We start from the raw sequence: 22,314 nt of genomic DNA, 5'->3' as shown, positions 1-22,314 counted from the left end.
TACATAAACCTCTTAGAAAATTATGTCTTTCTCACTGAATAAGATTTATGACTTCACTGGGGCAAAGTTTTAATGAGTCGCTAAAACTACAAGGCAGCTCAGTAACTAATCCTTCAAATTAAAGATCCAATTTAATGGTGCTCAAGCTACCTTTAAATATGCAAATGTACAGAAAATCATTCAATCAGATGCCTGCTTCACCACGTCACCCGCTCCATTAATAATTATAAAATGTTTCAACACCACTAGGGAGCACAGAAAAGTAGCTTGTATGTCTCAAATTTAAACCTACTTCCCCCACCTAAATATACAGATTTATAATGCTCTTCTCCATTTGGGAATTAATCCCAATCTAATCAATGGTTAAGTAATATGTCTCTGCTGTTGAATGGATTAAAATTTAATGAAAGACTTAATTAAAGTCTTGGTGTGTATGCCGGGTGTGAATTCATTGCCTCCTAGGGCTTGCAGAGTAAACCAATATTAAAGTCAGCAGATGCAGTCTGGCTCACATTAGATAAACAGGCATCAACAATGCTACGCAAGTCCCAGAACATTTTTTAACAGCTCTTGGATTAATGCTGTACACTTTGTAGCACATACATACATTAATTAAGTAAGCTACACACCTGTACTGCATCTCTAACTCATTTGGTCACCCTTCCCAAAAAGTGCTGATCTGCAAGCAGTTGACAACATTGCAGCAAAGCAGGGCGACTTGCCTTTTGGCAAAAGTAGCAAACCTACTTTTCCTATGCGAGTTCACTGCAGTGAATTTAATGTGGCATTTTCTCATTTACCTCATTTTTTCTGTGCTACAAGACTATTACTGACTATTTCAACACCTATTTCCTAGGGTATTTTTTAAAGTAATAGATTCATTTAATTAAGTCTAGAATTCTATGGAAGCCTTTTAGCGCCATGGATGGAAACTATTGAGCTGAAATGAGATAACACTGCAAATACAATAGGTAATGTTATGACACTTTTTTTTTCTCCATGGTGCAAACAGGCTTCCATAGGAATACTGCAGCTTGCGCTAACTAAATGTACTAAATGTGCAGGAATACTGTACATTAACTTCCATCCTCTGTAAGTTGTGCTAGAGTCCAGTGTAATTTAGAATAGAATTGAAGATTCGCCTGTAAATGAAAAAAAGGCAGCTACTGTAGTTTTACAGTACATAATGTTGAAGGAGGCAGCATATACAACATATTACTTTGATAGTGTGGTTGTAAAATAGGTTCAACAACAAGTGGCTCGGCATAAAAATAGAAGTATAAACAGAATAAAGTTGAAATACACAAATTGAACTAAAATAAAAATTAGACTTGTAAAGCAAAGCTTTAATGATTTCATTACGCTTTCTTCTAATTGAAGAGATTTTGACATGACAACTTTAGTTGTTGAGGGTGTAATGAAATTGAAATCTGGTCAAACAGAATAATAAAGTTGCAGATTAGGGTCATGGTAATATCATAAAAATATATATATACAACCATAACGGTTATTAACCACAAGACCTGACAGCATGAGGCTGGGATTAAGGGCTTGCCATTCTTGCTTATGAAACTTTAAAAAAAACATCAAACGTCAGCAGTTCAAGCCTTGAAATGACTACAAGGCATTTTTGAGCAATTACACTTTCAATGATGACTATTTGCTACATTGAAGAACCATTTAACCGTTTTAATTTACAGTATACGCTGGAACATTTACCTACAAATCTGTACTTTCCCAAGCTTGTCTTACAAATATGCAGAAATATTACACAGAAGAACATTTAATGAGATACACAAACCAGGAACAAGCCCAAACTAAGACAAAATACTGAAATAAGAACCCAGAAATCAGTGGATTTGTATTTTCTTATCTACAGCATATGACCAATGCAGGTGTTCAGTTATTGTGTAAATTTGAAAAGAATTTGAATAAAATAAAACTACAGTATATTTGTCACTGTGCTATAGCAATGTCAAAGCCCTTGAATATGTTAAAGGATTCTCTTCTAAGAAGTATCCCCAAATAAAGTAATTGCTCTGAATTGTCTCAAATAGTTCCTCAGTATTTAATCTTGTTTTCCCAACATTATGAAAACTGTTGTCACAGTATATACAAAACATGAAAATTATGAGACCACTGGGATATGAAGTAAAATACAGTATGTGAGTCATAAGGCCACAAAGTTTTATATTTGGTGAACAGACAATTCTAACTTACAACCTTCAGGACTTAAACAGGTTTAAATATTTGCAGAATTATCTTGTTAGAACCAATTTAACCAAAGAATATAATTAAAATGTTTTTATGAAAATATGAATCAATTATTTTATTTGTGTTGTTCTATTTTACTGAAAACTGCATTTGCTTATGAAAAGAGCTGACACTATCAACCCTTTCTGCAAAGCCTTTTCTGGTCAGTCAATTTCTAATCCTACATATACAGTACAAGTGAATTTCCTATAAAATTGGCTTACATATTGATTCAGATGTAAAAAAAAATCATGGTCTTAACTGTCAGTAAATATACCCACTGAAGCTGAAGTAAGCTGAAACTTGTACACTTTCAACTGCAAACTATCTTTTTTCTACAAATAAACTAAAAATAACCTTTGCACATTTCATTCTAAGACTATGCAGAGGAAAATACGGTACAAAAAAAAACAAAATGAAGACAAAGAAGCGGGATGCATCCAAGTCGAGTCATAAAATCCATTTAACATTTCTGCAAAACACGCATTGCCGAGTGAAACCAAAGGTTTATAAAAGTCCAAGACAAATACTGACCTTTTGGTGCTAAACATCCTGGCAAAGCCTTCGTTCTCCGATTTAAGTGATTCTGGAGGACAAGGTTAAGACGGGGTGCCTTCGGGGACAGAGCTGTGTGGAAAAGGGAGACGAGAATGACATGAGGCGATACCGTGTCGTTCACATAATGTCAAGGTTATCCGGCCCAGTGCAAGCCCTAACAACCTCAATTAACGTTTTTCAGTACTGGGGATTCAGCAGGCTGAGGCAGGAGAAATTGCAGCACGCAGGCAGAGAACTAAAGATGTTTGACAACCAACAAGCTGTATGGCCTGGCAGTCATCTGCATGACCATTTTCCTTTAAACACTTAAATGCAGGACAGAGAGCAAGAAACATTGCATTCTTGCTGTAGGGCTTGGAACAAGATTTTGATCTATCAGGTGTGTATACTGTACATCCATTCATTGAGAGGCAAACAAATGCCATTTTCTTCCGTTATTCATAACCATCTCCCCACCTAAACCTCAATCCTATTGAACATTTCTGATTCTAACTCAAGATGAGAGTTCACGAACAGAAATCGAAGCACAGACAACTAAATATGGAAGAGTACGCAGTAAATGACAAGTCTCTCGTTTACCATTAAACAATTACAGTGCTTAATACATTTAACAAATGAATTAAAAGTTCTAAAACATTTTTTCCAGATCTTTTTCCAGGCCATTTCTTCAGTACATGCTTAAAGCGTGACCACTGCTTTTAACACAGCCTGGAGCCGATTCCTGCTGCAATCCCAATCAGCTCCAGGCTATTCTACAATGTACTGTCAGCATACATTGTTTTGTGGCAAAAATCACACATGGAAATGCTGCTCATAACACTTTCATAACACTTACAGTACAAATGCCATTCCCACCACTACTAACATGAACACTCAGAGACCCTCGATCAGGAAAAGTGACGTTTTCTGTAGCATCACTGGGACGTCTTGTTACTTTTATTTAAAGCACAAGCAGGTGCACATTTGCATTTGCAGAAAATCTGGGGTTATCTTAGAGTGACCAATACATTTCTGATTCTAACTCAAGTCGAGAGTTCACTAACAGAAATTGAAGCACAGACAACATCCACATGAAGTACTGCTCATACTGTACATGTCCACTGAAGTGAAGTGCCAGAACCTCATGTCGCACTAGAGGAGGTGTCAGTGCATTCCCTGCCAGAGGAGGATTTACCAAACACAAACTGCAGGGGTGTGAATATGTGTGACCACTGTGTTTTCCAGACCTTATGATAAACAACTTTGCTGTTTGCAAAGCAATGACTACTTTAATTTTTAGAACTTATAAGGAAGAAATACAACCCATTCTGTAACACAATCTGCTTTATATGATGTTATTTGTTCCCATTTCACCATGGGTGTGAATATATCTAAAGGGCAATTATATACACGGGCCTTATGCTCTTCTCACTGAAAAGAGTTGAAAAAGTCAGCTGTGCAAGGCGCTGAATGCCAATGATTCAGTTGGGCAATCATCATCAGAGTCTGTAAGTATCTGATTGGGCTGCTGCTCCCCAAACCTTTGCACCAAAAGAAACATTTGGGTTTAGGTGCTGGGTGCAAAGTCTGGTCTTGGCAATTTGCAACTTGCTTTCCTCCAGACTGCCGATGTTGTTTCAGACAAACAGAAGAGTTTGAAGAGAAAGAACAAAAAAGCAGATGGGCTCATGTTTGGGGATGTAACATTAACCATTACCCCTCAGTGAAAATCTACAGTACCAGCAACTTAAAATGACATTTCTGGTACATAAACAAACGATGATCTGATGCCAAATCCAAATATTAAGCCCAGTTCCTATGTTAATAAGAACATAGCAATGCAAATATTGAAAGCGTTCAATGAATGTTAAAGGAGCACACTGACCACTGACAATGGGGCATGTTAACAAGAAAAGCATCTGTGCTCAAACTAACTAAAAAGCTCAAATCCCCCGTGCTAACACAAATGCACGCTTTAATATGTATAAAAAACATTTTAATATATAAAAAGCACAATAGATCTTCTGGATTCAAATCTGTAATGCACAATCTGTAGGTAAAATAACTGAGCTTACTTCTCTTTCATGAAAGGTCATAACTGCAGAGGAAAGAATTCAATAATTTATGGTAAGGTCCACGCAGACACGGTTCACACTTATAAATTTATAATTAAGGGCAGTGTCCTTGGTGATTGCACAAAATGGTCATTTTCCTCCTATCTTGAAGAGCATAATGATTCTTTTCAGCTTCCATTAGTGTGGCAACCTGTGCTACTGTATGAATGACTTTTGACTAAAACAACAACAACTGTGTATTTGTCTGCACCCCCCAAAAAATTAAACAAAGAACCAGTGATTAATTGTATTATCTACTCAGTCAACCAAAGACAATTAATAATGTACGGCACCCCTTCTACCTAGAGACGTGTAAAAGTGCTTATGCTGAAGAAACCCAATGACCAGTACTGTCTAAAATGGTGTTTCTGTCCACAGATGAGCCCAGACAGCCTTCTCTGTTGAATAAAATGGTTTGGACTGCATTTAAGGTATAATTTCAGATAGTTAGAAAGAGGGATACAATGCACAGGTTATCTAGGTCTTTAGCATTTCAAGGACAGAATATCAGAAGAAAGTCAGAGTATAGTATCCACCCAGCTGACAGATTTATATTTTTTGTAATACACTGTTTTGTCTGGTAGACAAAAGACAAAAATAACTTTTAATTTCTTCTCTACATGCTTTATTTTAAAAGGTTACAATTTCAAATGCAGTTGTTAACGCCATACAATATACAAAGACACTACTGTCCAGTATGTTTGCAAAACATGCATTTGCAGTAACTTTGCTTAAATGATTTGTCAGTTTGATCACAAATTATGGCCAATAACATTTACACAACTACATGGAATTATACTTCTGCCAGAATTAAGCTTGATAGTGGTCTATTAGGAAACGTATCATAGGACGTGACAAGGGATATACCGACCTTTCAGCTGCTGAGTCACCCAAGCTGAAGGGTCGGAATCAGGCAATGTGTAACCAAGCATATGTGTGAGCAAACACTCATTCTGCCAGCACTCCCTGACCTGGAAATTACTTAGAAAATGCACGCTCAGGAAGTGATCCCAAAATAAACTGAAATGGTACATCACATAGGGCTGAGGACATCAGACAGAAGTCCACACTTAACAAGCAAGTGACCCTCAGGACATCCAACACATTAGCTTGATGCCCAGATGTCAAACTGCTGGGAATCAGAAGCCCAATTACTGTACTTACAGACGTCATATTCCAATAATGGTTAATCATCTTCTCATAGATGGACATCATGTTGCATCCACAATCTTCTTCCACATGGGCTGCGCGACATTAGATGAATTTCAAAGTAAGAATAATGTTTTTCTCACTAAGTGCCCAATGCCACATTAGTACGCAGCTTCAATCTCCAGGATGGTTCATGGAAAAAAACTGCTTCAGGTCCATCTACAAATTCACAGACAGCTCCTCTCTACTGCGTGTTTTTAGGATGCAAACTGGACAGGATGAGATTTACGACTGATGGGTGGCCTACACTAGAATGCAATCTCTCTGAGCACAAAGCAACTTGACTGAAAACAGTACAGTGAAGTGTGATATACTGTACAGTGGGAAGACGAGGCTGAACTTTTAATATACATTTCTTAACACTAAACAGCAAAAAACTGTCAAAAATACTTTTGCTTTAACATATATCAAAATGCATTTTCATACTTCTTACTCATTTTAACAAAGACCAAAGCATGTACAGTACTTACATCACGTAAGGGCATTTTTTTCTTCATTCACTTAATGAAAGTTATCAGCACACAAAACACTAATTAACCAAGAATACATCCATCTGAATTAAACCGCTTTATCCAGTACAGGGTTAAGGGGGAAGCCCAAGCCTAACCCAGCAGGCAACAGGCGCAAGGCAGGATACACCCTGGACACAATGGCCGTCCATCACATATTCAAAATGAAAATATCATCAATATATAAAAAAATATCATTGCACTATTTCAACAATTTGGAATATTTTCTTCTTATCATGAAAGTGATTATTTTTATCAGCGATTTTTATCAGTGACATTGCTACTGTATGTTACTATCAATCTTCAGTTACAATGTCTTTTACAGCAGACAAAAATAACATCTATGTTCCTTACAGGGCTGGGTAGAGAATGAAATACCATTTAATTATTCCTCCTTGTATTTATTTGCAGAAAATGTTCTTCAAGAAAGAAGTAAAGCTAAATTCTGATCACAGCTTAGACAACCTTTTGCAAGTCCAAATTTTTAAAGTTACTTTGTATATATTTTTTATGTTTTATTTTGTCTGAACTGTACAAAAGTCCAAAATGAAAACTGTGATACTGGATGACAATTTTATATTAACAAACCTTTGTCTAATTTCTATTAATCAGACTGCTGTGTATGCATTCTCAAGGTACAGTCCCTTTCAAGTGGAATTGTTCAGGAGATACAGTAGCTAATTTCAAATGCATAAGCATTTATAAAAATATATGCCCTAGAATCCTGAATGTAATGCAAGGTATGAAATACAAACCAAACTACTGTATGGCCTAGTTAGCAAATACCTTTTTCAAAGTCTTCCAAGACGGTTTGACTTTCAAAACTTAAAAAATGAAATAAGTGATATTTTTTCTGATGTCAAACTCCACATAAATGTTGAAGAGAAATGAAACATTCCACACATTCTACACTAAAATGGTTCACTTTAAATCTTTTGAGACTTCGTTTTAGAACAATGGAAGAAAAGTGCTCTGAAGCTAAAAGCTTTGAATACAAACTAGTGTATGCACAACTTTTCAAAAATCTGTGTTGTGCCTGAATTAGACAAAATGATTTTGGTTGCTTTTGACAGACTACCTTTATCTTTATGTAAAATGTCATAGATATGATTATTGTGCAGTACATACATCTCTGTTCTATAGAAAATAACATCAGAGGTCTCATTCAACAACTGCCAAAAACAGTTGAACAGCCATGTTCAACTATGTCAGTGCTGCCAGTCTTTAAAAAAAGGAGATACAACACTGTTTGCAGTCCTAGAGAACTAAGGTTGGAGACCTCTGCCCTACCACATAGCATTTTAATTTCTCTAGTTTTTGTTTGGTTTCATTTATTTAACCACTTGGCTTATGTAAAGCACTAATTTGTATATTTCAGCAATGTTAATGTTTCACAGTTCAGTGATTGTTCTCAGCTAAGATACATTGGTTAAAGCTATTAGCTAATGATAAAGCACTGAGTTTAAAAATGCTTGAGGTGCATTAACTTTCAGCTAATTGAATACTCTCGTTTTGACAAAACAGTTACAATTGATGGAATACATATGTAATAGAAAATTATTTCACATCACAGTTATCTTTCATTGTAGGGAAAATAATAGCTGGATAATTGCTTGGACAATTTTAAGGATAAGAAAAATAGTGTCAGGCACATTACAGTACATTCGTGTCACAAGTTATTTTAAGCACAGATTTCAGTTTCCACCAACGTATTCGAAAAACAAAATCTGACACATACAGTATGTTACATCTAAACTGTCACAATGCTTTGTCGACGTACTCTGAGCAGAGCACAGGAAGAGAGGTTCTCTGCTTATGGTTTGATAATAAAGTGGTGAAAAACAGCTCCTTATGAAAATAAACCCTACAGGCAGTGGTAAAGTTTGCATATAAAGCTACCTAGCCTATCTTTCATATGCATTCACACAAACACAAACAGAACATGCAAATTGCACACAGACAGGGTTCAGTACTTGGTTAATCATAAGATAATGATTTTAATAAGAAATGTTGAGCAAATACCGGAGATGAAGATTACTTAAACTCAATCAATTAAGACATTAAACTGCTTTTGTGTGGTCCTAAATTCTGAAATTCATTTAAGACTACGGGCCCAATCGCTTATGCTCTTTGCACTAATATGCACCGTTCTGCAGGAGCAAGTGTCACCTCAAAGGGTAATAATCTTAAAATAAATGATATAAAATGTACATCTTTACCAACCACTTTTTTACATTTACTGCACCATTCCTGAAAAATATAATGTGACAAGGGAACAATTAATGTTGATACTTTCACCCAGAAAATCTAAGAGCCTTTGTCCCTGTTTCTCTTGAATCTTGCCAGCAAGTTTGGAGATTCTTATTACTTTTATCAACTCATTATTTTTTCCACTGCAGCTGGCATTAGAATTGTTTGTGCACTGCAGAAGGTTACCTTGGCCCTATTTTACGGAAAAATAAACACCCACAAGACACAGTGTAATAGACATTTACTGTTAAAGCGTTGAACGGGAAAAGATGAAAATGTATCAGGGTTATCAGCAATGTTGATAAAGTGCTAAATCTGGCATCGTCTTAACAGCTAAAATAAATGTCTATTTGATAATTTGTTATTTTGCATTAATTTAAAAAAAGTGTGACCTTCAGTACTCCACTTTCAGAAATGATTCACATGGCCAAAGCTACAGACATGTCTTGTGTTGATAAGGTCCACTCAGCACTGGGATGGGAGACCTCATACAGAGAGTCAAGCTGTTGCAGTAATTGGTGTTGGTGGAGCAGTGTACTAGAGAAGGTGACACAGTTTCGATAAGACATTTAAAACCAAGGTTACGAATGCTTGGTCCTTAATGACTCCATGATACTGTAAAGTTGGTAGAATTAACACTAGTTTCCTAGCTAAATTTTACTTTGGGCTAACTATTTGGCCTACCTAGAGCTCCCCCCTAAATTCAACTGGTGAAGCAATTTCTCACTTTTCCACATGAAATGCTGCGTATTTGTGCAGCTGCCATCATGTCGGTTGGACTTAATTACCGTACAAGGAATTAAAAGGAACTCCCAGTTGGGTGCTGTCCTTCTGTAGTGGATAAAGCATATCCTTCTATACAGTATGTAAAGCACTCAAGGATCAAAAGCACTATATACAGTACATGTAAATCCAAGGATTTATTTCAAGATATTCAATTCTAGTTATTAAAACTATATTCAATCACTGAAATTAATGTTAGCAATTCATTTGTTTTCTGTATTTTGCCTGTGTCTATCCTGTTACAAGAATATAAACCCTTTATCTTCCAGACACCTTTAATTTTCAATATAAGCAATGTGGCACGTCAGTCTGCTCTCCTGATTGGCAGAACAGAGTGCTAAGCTCCTCTGCAACTTTGAAAAAGGAAATGTGCTAAAAACATTATTTCCCCAAACTGCTGTTAAATAAAGGTAGCTCACTACTGTTTGTTTTGTTTACATACACATAACTTTTTTAGTTTAAGGTTATAAAATAAAAGATGTATTGTTGGTTGTTAAAGAAACAACTTTAGGATGAAAAAAAAATTCTCAGTCAGGTTTGAGATCATTTTAGAGTGTTTACATACATTTTGCCCAAGAATTTGATTTGGGTTAGTACAACCATTGCTCTCAAACACAGTCATCATTACATTTCGCAAAAAATATAGAACTTGCCTTCATTACCTTTCCTATACTAGAACAAATAGTATTACACAAAATCAGATTTGATCAAGTACTTTGCGTTATGTACTGTACTTACTCATAATTTTTAAATAGGAAAATTGAAAACAGATAAGCACTCAATAAGAGCCTTGAAGAAAGATCACCTAACCTCATTACAAGAAACATGAGATCTTTGAATCATTGCAAGGACTGTTTGCCAAGTCTGGAAGTTACTCCAATTTCCAGGATGGAGTGTGGCCAGTTTCAACTGAAGGTAATGCCAGCACAACGGGCTTTTTCACTTAACCCCAACACTAGCGCTAAAAAAAATGCAAATCTCTACATAACCAAATTCTATGAAAGAGCAAATTATTTTTTACACCACAGTGAAACAATCAATATTTCCTTCAGTACTTACAACAGAATACAGTATATTCAACATTCACTTTCCTGTTTTAACTTACCAGTCTTGTTATCACCCAACTGGATCAGTTTTGAATTACATCCGTTTCTGCAGATTCACAATTAATTAATAACACATTTCAGATGAAGGCATGAAACTTTTTTTCAGTTTGTTCTACCACTCATTACTTTATTTACTAAAGCATGTACTGTAATCATGATGCTTTTACTCTTCTGGTCCTGGAAGTCTAGTGTGTTTTCATGCTAATTCAGCTCTTAAACTAAATCAGACTGCAGAACTGTTCTAGTGACTGCAGGTCTTGTGTCCACAATGCATTTCCTCTTTCCTTCACTAAGCTGGAGAAGTGCAAGTACTGCCTTGTTATTGAAAGCACACATCTAACCAAGCAGTTGAGATTTGTTTTCTACTTATACTCTAAAGGTAATGAAGAGTGCAAAAAAGAAGGATCCAACAGTTTCTACAGATCTTTCCCAACCTCTAATAACAGCATACTCAAACAAGATAATTGGTTAGCATTCCATAATTAATCCCTAAGAGGGACAATACATATTCTTGGAATGCAATATTCCCTTGCAGTCGATTTGAATTGAATAAACAGTGACCCCTTTATTATCTAATTTTCCATGAATGGCACGGGCTTTCCGAGAGTGCCCATCCCGGGAAATCCCTGCTGATCTGGGGGTGGCAAACACCAAACGGAAAACCAAAACTACAAATGTGGAAGGACCCAGGGGAGTTCGTTATAAGGGAACCATGATAAGCTTGTTTTTTTCTCCCCACAAGAGTAATTAAAGCAAGGTTACTGGAACTGAAGATGCGAGAAAACCCACTTTCTTCATGGTGACTCTCCTCTGTCCACAGATGACAGTCTTACATGTACTGTTCAGTAAACCCTTAATGGACTTCACTTTAATGGACTTCAGATCATACGGACAAAATCTGCTGAAGGAGATTTTTGTCTCTAAAATCAGGAGTGCCGGACGTCCCTGGCAAATAACAGGAAGATGCACAAAGAATACAACAGTGCAAAAATACAGTATACTGTAGGTTTAAAATTCAGGAATATCAATTGTGCCCTATAGGGGTAGGTCAGTTGCTTATGATGGGTGCATGCATAGGCTGCAAAGGAACAAGTAATGGTTTACTGCTTGCCACAACACCGTGTCACACCTGAAGAAGGCTCCAAAGCCAAACCCTTGTGTTTGTTTTTTTCTCTTTTCGGCATGGAATAAAACTTTACTTGTTATATGTTTAGTCTGCCTTAGCAGATTCTATATAGTACATGTATGATACATGCTTGTGTATTTATGATAAAAAAGCACAGGAACAATTTTCATTGACTGTGTTGATTGCAACCGCTAAAGTCAAAAGATCCAGAAAGCAGATATAAAGTACATACTTGTATACATTCTTATATAATACTGTGTTTTTTGGGCTGAAAAAAAAAGTAATTTGTGATTTAGCAGACATTCCGCAAAAACTGACACCCCTTCCCCCTATTAGTCCGTTAAAGTGAGGTTTAACATCATATGCATTTAGTGTCTCCTGGTAAATCAACATGTAAAATGAACATTAAAAATGACCATCTAAGCGTATAGATTGATAGCTTCGACTATTCAGTATAATTGTAACTGGTTTACATAAACACGTGCAACCGTGACTTTTAACAAGTCAGGGATTTATCTCTAATAGTCTACATCTGTTTACAAATTCACCTCGATACACATGAGACTCTCCAGATCGCATCACGCATCTCTTTCAGTAACTGCTCATCCACATTTACAGTCACGGGGGCCCAGGGCCCATCCCTATACACTGGGTGCAAGGCAGGATATACACCGGACGGAACGCCAGGGACACGCTCACATCAGGGCCGGTTCTCTTAGATGAACCTACAATGAAGCTAATGAACCTACAAGTATGTCTTTGCACTGCAGGAGGAAACCCACGCAAACCCAGGGGGGACATGCAAACGCCATTGCAGGAGGCAGCCCAAGGATTGAACCCAGGGCCCCAAAGCTGCGAGGCTGCAATGCTAATCACGGTGCAATCACTGTCAGTGGATGAATCTTCATCCCCATTAAATATATCTGTGGTAGCATTGTGGTCAAACCTGGACACCACAACAATCCAACCACATCTAAGGATCTCAAGATGAAAGGGTGAATCACCTGTATAACCAGGGGGTTAGAGGAGGGAAAGCAGATCCTGTATTTTACAGGCTCATTGCTTCAACAAAAATGAGAACAACTCTTACGGTTGGCATTAAAAACATCTTACTGATCAATCGACTGAAAAGAAGCTCTCTCTGCAAAGAGATTTTTTTTTTTTACAAAAAGCCACTGCATCAGTTTGTTCAGCTAATTGGATGAGGTCTATTATCAAAATCTATTTAACAAGCAGCATTTCACCATTTAATTTTTAGAAACTGACATTTCTGAAAAGCACATTATTGTGCTGGCTTGACCAATTATTTTTATGGTCCACAAAAAATTCAGTATACTAAAGTCGTCCAAATTAATTCCAAATTAGTAATTTTGTTCAGGAAAATTAATTTGATCTTAGAATGCAACATTATGTAATATGAGGTCATCTTACTGCCTTTATGATCTCAATCTGTTGGCGCTTTCTAAAACTAACTTTACTTTTTTAAATACTTAATTGCATGCTTGTTGTTCACTCTTTCAGGAAGGGCAGGCCTGCCTTCCGATTTTGCTTTCAAACAACACAACTACTACTAAGAACGTGGGAGGTTTATAAAGCACACAAAACTTTTGAAGGATTTTGTTGTTTCTCATGAAAGGTTGCAAGCACTACCAGTCATTAAAGAACAGACACAGAAGATCATCCTTCAAGTGAAGATGGGTCCTTCTATTAAAGGCAGATTATATTAAATGTTTTTTTCTCCATAACAAGACCTTTATAAATGCAGCCTTTCAGCACATCCCTATTAGAAAAGACAGTGATTAATGTTGCTGCATAAAAACAGGCCTAAATCACGTCCAGTAAACCATTACGTTTTCTCTAATTTATGATGTAGAATAAATGTTCTTAATCAATTTACAAAAAGAAGACACTAAAACATCCAAAATTAAACACTCTGTGTGAAAAAGGTTTAGAGAGGGTTAGTAAAAGCTAAAGGGACTTATTTCACAAAGCTAATCAAATAACAACAACGTTCAGAGTGACTTTATTCCAATATATTCACTGTTATGCACAGATATTTTTAAACCCCTTGATCTAATATTAATGACTCACTGCACAAAGATAATTGATTGCAAAAAATTAAAAAATGTATATCCAGACCAATACCTGAAATAGCCAATACCAATAGAGAAATAGTGCTGCCTTTTCTCTAAAATAATGCATCTAGCGTTACATTTGCTATTCTGCAGAACGAAATGAAATGTGGTAGATGTCAAGCCAATATTTTAATGTAGTGAACATGCTTGCGTGTTCAGTGGTTCTCAAAGTATCCAAGATGCAACGCACAGTGGTAATAAGACGACAGTCTCTGTAGCAGCAAAACCTCCGATAACCCTGTAACTCATGGTCAGCATGCTTGAATGAGAATGAGAAACTGTCCCACATGAAATTTCTCTCTGCTCCTTTGCTGCAGACTCCTGTTATAATCAAGGTATTCTAGAGTGCCACTGTGTTAAACAATGTGTAAGCTCAAGTAATTCTGCTGCTGCAAATCATGCCAGATCAGAGATATCAGTTCCTTTACGTACAGTATGTCTCTTCCATTACAGCGCACACTGAAGTGTCACCATGCTGGAAGGGGTGCAAAAGAAAGGTCAGAATTGGTCAGAATCGTCTGTTGATCATACCACAAAAATATGAATTTGCCTGTTACTGTAAAAAGCTGCTTAGCTAAGGCACCATCCATTTTCATGCCACCACAGAAGGGAGACTTCAATTCAGACATTTCTGATGTCTGACAAGTCAAAAAAGGGACATGAGGCATTTGAAGGTCACGCGTGTATTTGCATTAGGGCATGGTTAAGGATAGGAACCACAGGACAGAGGTGAACCCTCAAAGCAGACATTTTTGTCGACAAGTGAGGAAGCAAATACAAACAGGATGTACAGTAGTAAGACCTCATTTAGAATACTGTATACAATTCTGAGCACCACGACAACAAAAAATATTGCTGCTTTGGAATCGGTCCAGGGAAGAGAACCAGATACTTTTCTGGGGTTTAAAGGAATGTCCTACACTGACAAGATAAAGGAACAGACTCTTTTTATTCTTGAACACAGAAGACTACACAGTAACCCCATTCAAATTGTGGGACTCAAAATCAATTCAACGGGCTTCTTCAGTGAAACAAAAATGGAAACTATGGGGAACCAGTTTTTTTTTTAAAGCTGAGAATAGGAGGCACTGTTTTTATGCAAAGTTTCGTAGGTGTCTGGAATAAGGTGCCCAGTCATTTTCTTGAAAACAATAATTTCTTTCAAGAAACAGCTGGATGTGAGCTTCATATACAGTAAATGATCTACTAAAAATCTAATGACCTTCTCTCACTTATGATCAGGACTTGGTCAGGTCCTGTCACGGACGTCCAAAGGGACTAACCGTGGGGAGCAGGAGAGCAGAAAAAGACCCATATGCGTAGCGGCGAGACGGGAAAAAGGCCCGGGCTCATTAGTGCAAAGAGTTCAGGAATGCCGTATAGAAACCTATGCCCTCAGGGAGCGGACGTGGGGCGCCCTGGTGCTAGGCGGGTCTCAGGACATCCGAACAACAATGCTGAGCCCGGACAGAGTGCAAGATCCGGAAATATATAGCCCAAGGAAGAGAGGGACAGGAAGGACAGCAGACCGGAAACTAGGGACAGGACAGAGAAGGAGCGCCCTCTGGCTGCAGAGGGCGTGACAGTACCCCCCCCTTCATGGGCGGCTCCCGACGCCCAAACAAATAAATAAGCTGCACAGCACTGGGGGGAGGAAAAACCTCATTTAACTGAAAGGAAACCTCCGGGAATCCACGGCTGAGAGCTACCCCTTCCTCCGGGGTATAAACCTTTATTGGGTGGAGGAAGGGGGGGTAGAGAAAAGCTCCGGAGACAAAAAACAAAAAAAGTACGCAAGCACAAACCCAACAGACAAAAACCTGGGAAAGACCAGGGAGACAAACCACACAAGACAGATAGGAACCAAAAACAGGTAGGAACCAAAGTTCCGAGACACAGAGAGCAGGGGGGACCAAAAAGGAGGGGAAACCAGGAAGAAAAAAAATCAAAACAAAAGGCAAAAAACAAGAAAAAAACCACAAAAATCCCGGGGAAAAATACCGCAGACTGGGCAAATGGCACGTTCACATTCTAACGCTGATATCGGAGTGAACAACCTGAGGAAAGCCAGACCGAAGTCCGCTCACAGACACAGATGCCCGGAGTGATATCCAGCGAAAAGAATGGAGGAACGGCGAATGGGCACGTTCACATACTAACGCTGATATCGGAGTGGACAACCTGAGGAAAGCCAGACCGAAGCCCGCTCACAGACACAGATGCCCGGAGTGATATCCAGCGAAAGGCATGGAGGAACGGCAGAAAGCTTACCATTCTATCACTGATATCGGAGAGAGCCAGACCAGGAAGAGCCAGGCACGAGAACCCGCTCCAGACACAGAAGCTCGGAGTGATATCCAGTAATAAGAAGAGGCAAGCCAGCTCAACATTCAATCACTGATATCGGAGTGATCTACCCGAGGAAAGCCAGGTACAGGACCCGCTCACAGGCACGGAAGATCGGAGTGATATCCAGTGATTAGAATAGAGGAACTGAAAAAAAAAACAGCCCAGAGAAAAAAAAAACTGCGGCAAGACAAAAAAAAAATGCCGCTCGCGGGGTCAGTAGGTGGCTCAGCATTCTGTCACGGACGTCCAAAGGGACTAACCGTGGGGAGCAGGAGAGCAGAAAAAGACCCATATGCGTAGCGGCGAGACGGGAAAAAGGCCCGGGCTCATTAGTGCAAAGAGTTCAGGAATGCCGTATAGAAACCTATGCCCTCAGGGAGCGGACGTGGGGCGCCCTGGTGCTAGGCGGGTCTCAGGACATCCGAACAACAATGCTGAGCCCGGACAGAGTGCAAGATCCGGAAATATATAGCCCAAGGAAGAGAGGGACAGGAAGGACAGCAGACCGGAAACTAGGGACAGGACAGAGAAGGAGCGCCCTCTGGCTGCAGAGGGCGTGACAGGTCCTGAGTATTTATTCATCTTAAGCAGTCTAGTATCCAAAACACTTCAGCCTCTTCTATGCTAATACTATTTAATAGGTAACTTTGTCCTTTCACTGTCTGAGGCATGTTGTTAACTACTTCCTTAATGAACACCTGAGTTAAATGCTTGTTTAATTCAACAGACATTTCCCTTGCATTGTTAAAACATTTCCCATTATTTTCTTGGATACAATTTTCTTCAATCCTGACTGTTATTTTGCTGTTGCTGTACATAAAGTACTTATTTATTTTAGCCTGCATTGCATTATTTCTTTCAATTTACTTATTTATTTTAGCCTGCATTGCATTATTTCTTTCAATTTCTCTCTTAGCATTTCGAATACGCTTTTTTACCTTCGCTTGCTATCTATCCATTGAACTATGACTAGAACCAGATGTCTTTATAAATTTGTTAAAACACCTTTCTTTTCGCTTATGTGTTTACTTAAATCAATTTATTGAAGCATTTCAGTTTTATCTTCTGATTAACAGACTTTTAGGGATAAATCTGTCCTGTGCTTGAAGCAGAATCTGTTTAATCTGCTGCCATCTCCTCCATATCTCTTCTATTTTACTTCTCTTAAACTGGGTCTCATTACCTCAATTTACAATCTCCTTTCTGAAATGTGCAAACATTTGCTTTGGATTCAACCTACTGTATACAATTCCAAAATATACCATGATTTCATGATTTTTGCCACTCATTTGCCTCCCTCACAGATTTACTATATACAAGTATTTTCTCTTACAGGCATTCCTAAGAACTGGGTGAGAAAGCTGCTGTTAACCAGGTCTACCATTGGTTCTGGCTGCTGACATTCCTATGGGGTTTTCTCATTCTAAATGTGGAAAATTGATGTCCCCCATTATAACTGCTTCTGTCTGCATATAATTCCTTAATTTGATCATACAGTGTTGAATTCTAGTCAGAATATTTATTCTGTTGTCTGTAGCAAAATCCAAACACCATAACTTTGAAATGTTTTTTTTTAAATGACTGATCCATACAGATTCAGAGGCTCTTGATTCCTCTAGCTTTAGTCCCTGAGCCTGAACACTATTTAAGATATAGCACTCTTATAGCATCTCCCACTCTTCTATCTTCCCCATCTCTCAGGAACAATGTGTATTCGATAATGCTACATACATCCCCATCATTTTCAGTTAGCGATGTTTCTGTAGCACCATACCGTATATGACAGGAACCTTTACCCCGTTCAATAACCTCTGTGTTGGCACTATTGGGTCACAGTGATAGAGTGGAAAGTTTTTCTCTTGCGTTCACCCCTCCTACCACCTTCTCCCTTAAAGACCGACTAAAGCATTCGGACAGAAATGTCTCCCTCAGGTCTTTCACACGTGGTTTCTAAGAGCCACAGTCCGGCAGATTATGTAGACCTCCTTACAAAACCCACAAACTGTGGGATCCTAAAAAAGGGTGACATTTATCTGAGTGTTTAATTCTGTTAGCTAATCAAGAAGAAATATAAACCAGATGACCATTTGGGTTCATACCTTTAAAAAAAGCTTCTGCAGCCAGATCCACGTTCCCACTACTTGCATTGCTAAATCTTTACGAAAGACACCAGCTCAGTCTTCATAAAAGAAAATGAGCTTTTCTTTAGTTTTATTTTCTTTAAGAAATAGGCTATCATCTCTAATGTGCTTCAAAACAATTATCTGGATCAAAAATGCTAGTTTATGAAAGATTCATAGCATCTTCATGATCATTCACCAGAACATTTTCAAATAATGTTTGATGATTCTTACAGCATGCACGGGTTCATCACAGAACAATTCAAATAGAATTTTAGATATAAATAACATTAAAATTGAACTTGAATGAACATGCACACAGTAAATCATCACCGAATTGCTATATTTGAAAGGTTTATTTAGACAATTCACAGTTATTAAATTTCACAATAATTAATTAGAAATATTTCAGTACAGTTTTCTGTGGTATTCCCTGTTGACTTTTAAAAGATTATCTTTTTTTTTTACATGAGCTCAGAGGTATGCAGAATATTTTCCTCTAGCAGGCTGAAAACATGGGAATTTCTTGTTTTTGTAGAAATTAGGACCTTACCAGGTCAGTAACACCAGATAAAAAAAAAAGTATTTATTTAGAGAAGAGGTGGGAATTAGCTGTGACTTAACTTTTCAGCAAGCAAAGACCATTTCAATTTATTCTTTATACATGTTTTGCTGATAATGCCAGATAATTGGGAGTTTCGCATTTCCTACTAATCACCAAACACTTAGCACATTCCACAAATCCAACAAAGCTCTCTTTATCGATGTAATAGTAAGTCTTGTCCAAGCCAGTTTTGAAGGGAACACATAAGGTAAGCCAAGTACACTAATTCAAAGCATCAACAGAGCTAATTACACAAAGCTCGGACAGCATAAGCACCCCCATGTTAAGATCACCCAGCACACACCTCATCACAAAGCTACTGTATTTACTTGGAGGTATTTATTTCAGCAGTATCCAGTTTTGGTGGATATTCAGGTACTTTCACATACAGTACAGGATAAGGAACACACTGCTGTGGCAATGCTTCACAGATCCTACTGTATAATTATGCACTGTGACTTGAGTTCTCACGTTCAGCCACTCACCCTGCAACAGTGATTAACGTTAACCCTCATTCTGCCAAATGAAAATGAGTCTCTGTATAACTGTATTAAGTTATATTAATGCAGAATAACTAAAGACATACAGTACCTCAGAACTGCAAGCTCCCCATATCCCTAGACTTGCAATGTCAAAGACACCATTCAAAGTCACAGTACGGAAGACTGTACTACTAATAACATGAAAAAAACTGTCTTATAAATGTTCTTGAAATGCACAGGTGACTGTATAAGATTGTTCGTAACGCAAAGAACACTACAGTAATGTTACAAAAGAAGAAAAAAAAATTGCTCTCAGTCCCTTGAGGATTTTGTGCATGGTCCAGAGACACCTCAGGAAATCAATTTCTCAGTTTAGGGTAGCACAATAAAAACCCCATAGCTTTTTTAAAATCATTAATTAATTGTCGGGCTTTGGAGAACAGAGGTGGTGGGAAAACACATACTGTGTACACTCAAGAGGGTACATGGATAATGTCAGGAGTGCCTCTGCTCCTCCCATCTATGTATTGCACAGTATCATGAAACCTAAATCAGACTCAACATTTTTTTTCCTAGAATACAATGTCTTCTGGCACTTTTCAAACAACTCCTCCTCATTTTATTTTTATTAATACAGACCCTTCCAGCTGGGCTGAGTTGGGTTGGGGCGGGGTTCAGTTTAAAAAGATGCAAGTTAATGATAACATGTACAGCAGTGTAGGGAGTTAACATACTCGGGATTGTTTGTTTTTTTATTTTGAAGGGGTTTCCGAATTTAATGAATTGATTTAATTCCTGACCTTGGAATAAAAATATGACCACGACCTCTTTGCTCTCCCCCTTATTCCTTTTGTTTTTATGTTAAATGTTCCTGCTACAGTTTGTCCAATCAACAAGCCTTCTCATGAAACGGACGCAAGGACTTTATGATGAACCGGTGACAATTACAGTAAAATTTTCACTACCAGTGTTGACTAGCGACTGCACTGTATATGCTACTACAAAATGAACTCGAGCTGTAGCTTTTGTGCATTTTCACCTGCTTCATGTGTGTGGTCATTTTCGGAAAGTACGTCCATAAGCACTTTTTAAAGGAATGAGCCCGTGAATAATTTATTTATTACAGGAGAAACGCCAAGTGTTTGCAGATATTTTAAAGTTTTAAGTTTTCAGTATTTTACAGCGATATACAGTGCAGTACAAAGATTATACAGCGCTCGTTGTCATTTCTAACTAACCAATTTGAATACACACAGTTTGTCACCTCAGTTCAGAAACGTTCACACATTTTCCACACCTGTACAAACTGCAATGACGTCTGTTATCCCCAGAGGTAATGAAATATAAATTCGTGAACGGACACAGTACGAATACACTCCTAAAGATCAATTAATGTATAAGAAAAAGACTGCACTAATGTAAGCATCACTAGATGTAAAACATTTAAAATGATGTTTTCGGTGACCTACAGCCTACGGCAGCCACTCCAAAGAATAAAAACAATAACCTCATCTACACTGTATGCTTTATAACACTACAGCAAAGCAGGAGTATTTAACACTGGACAGCCATGACAACGGGACTGTACAATAGTTTGCAACATATACACGATCTCATTAATAGTTTATTAATATTTTAATAAACAATACCACAACTAGGAGGTCATCTCTACACTACATCCAACTCAATTGCCTAACCCAAGTTTCTGTTTGCAACAGCCCTTCACCTAGCGCTCGGTTCGCGAGTCCCTTCACCTGTCACCGAAGAAACTCCCTATCAAAACTTAATCTCACGCCTTCTCCGCGTTTCATTTGTATAAACAACCCCGGCAGATTTACCTTCTTGTCTTTGCCCGCCTGTTATTTCCTTACTCCCGTCTCTCACTTGACTTGTTTCCCCGGACTGAGGGAATTATCATGCATCAGAGCTGCCTGCATCACGCACGGGGAGAAGCGGTCAAGGCGAGACGGCATTTGAGCTCCTTAAAATAAGCATAAACACCGCGCAACTTACTTGCAGAGGCTTACGTTACGCCATGTCCCAGTTCAGTCGTTAGTGCTTGCGCGGTGGTGAAGTGCAAGCCCAAGGCCCCCGCATCTAATTCATCTGCAAGCGCATCTCAGCTGTATGCACAAGCCATGCTCAGTAATTTGACCTTCTCATAATAGAAACTACCATCAGCAACGGTGCTGGCAGGGGAGGAACGGATCAAACCAAGCTGAATGTATCAGGCAGACAACAGCTGACTCTTGCGAGAGGTGGGACAGGTAGTGTACAGTAGGTCGGAATATGTGGAAATATGAAAAAAACCGTAAAGAGAATACAATTGTACGCATTTATGTATATATTCTACATAGACGGCCTTTAGATTACTTTTCATTCAGACATCAAAGTATTAGTTAAACAACTGTATTAGAAATTTAAATAACGTAAGGGTTGGCCAAGTAATACGGAATTTATTGGTGTAATGGTTTGTTAAAGTCCCATCACAAGCAAACGCCTATTCCCAATCGCACTAGTGGTCATTTGACATGGTGCCAAGAACTGCGCAAAATGCTGCACGCAATTTCTAATTGCACCCGGACTCCCGAATTGCACCCAGCTGGTTGAAGTATTTTAGATGTACAGTACATGTTTTTCAGATCTTATTGGTTCCTAAATCTGGAAAGTCCAGTCCTTTTACAATTCTGTTTGCATAAAATTAGCATTCTTTATCAGCCACCGAATTTTTCTTTTA

At 38.2% G+C, this 22,314-nt stretch overlaps 1 protein-coding gene across 4 annotated transcripts in view; it reads right to left on the bottom strand.

Annotated features, from left to right (window-relative positions):
* Positions 1–21,723, bottom strand: part of oxr1a (oxidation resistance 1a) — a 176,026-nt gene extending 154,303 nt beyond the window's left edge. For 2 of the 4 annotated variants that reach the window (XM_069194895.1, XM_069194897.1), the window contains exons 1-2: positions 21,591–21,722; positions 2,788–2,880 (exon numbers count right to left, since the gene is read on the bottom strand). In XM_069194895.1, the coding sequence (XP_069050996.1) occupies positions 2,788–2,804 (17 nt within the window). In that variant the 5' untranslated portion in view covers positions 2,805–2,880; positions 21,591–21,722. Of the gene's footprint in view, positions 1–2,787; positions 2,881–21,415; positions 21,438–21,590 lie in introns of those variants that run through there. The other 2 variants (XM_069194898.1, XM_069194896.1) reach the window with 2 other exon arrangements.
* Positions 21,724–22,314: the final 591 nt, after the last annotated feature.

The sequence above is a fragment of the Lepisosteus oculatus genome, chromosome 10 (genome assembly GCF_040954835.1).
Source record: "Lepisosteus oculatus isolate fLepOcu1 chromosome 10, fLepOcu1.hap2, whole genome shotgun sequence".
Taxonomy (NCBI): Eukaryota; Metazoa; Chordata; class Actinopteri; order Semionotiformes; family Lepisosteidae; genus Lepisosteus; species Lepisosteus oculatus.
This window is presented reverse-complemented; position numbering and strand designations above follow the sequence as displayed.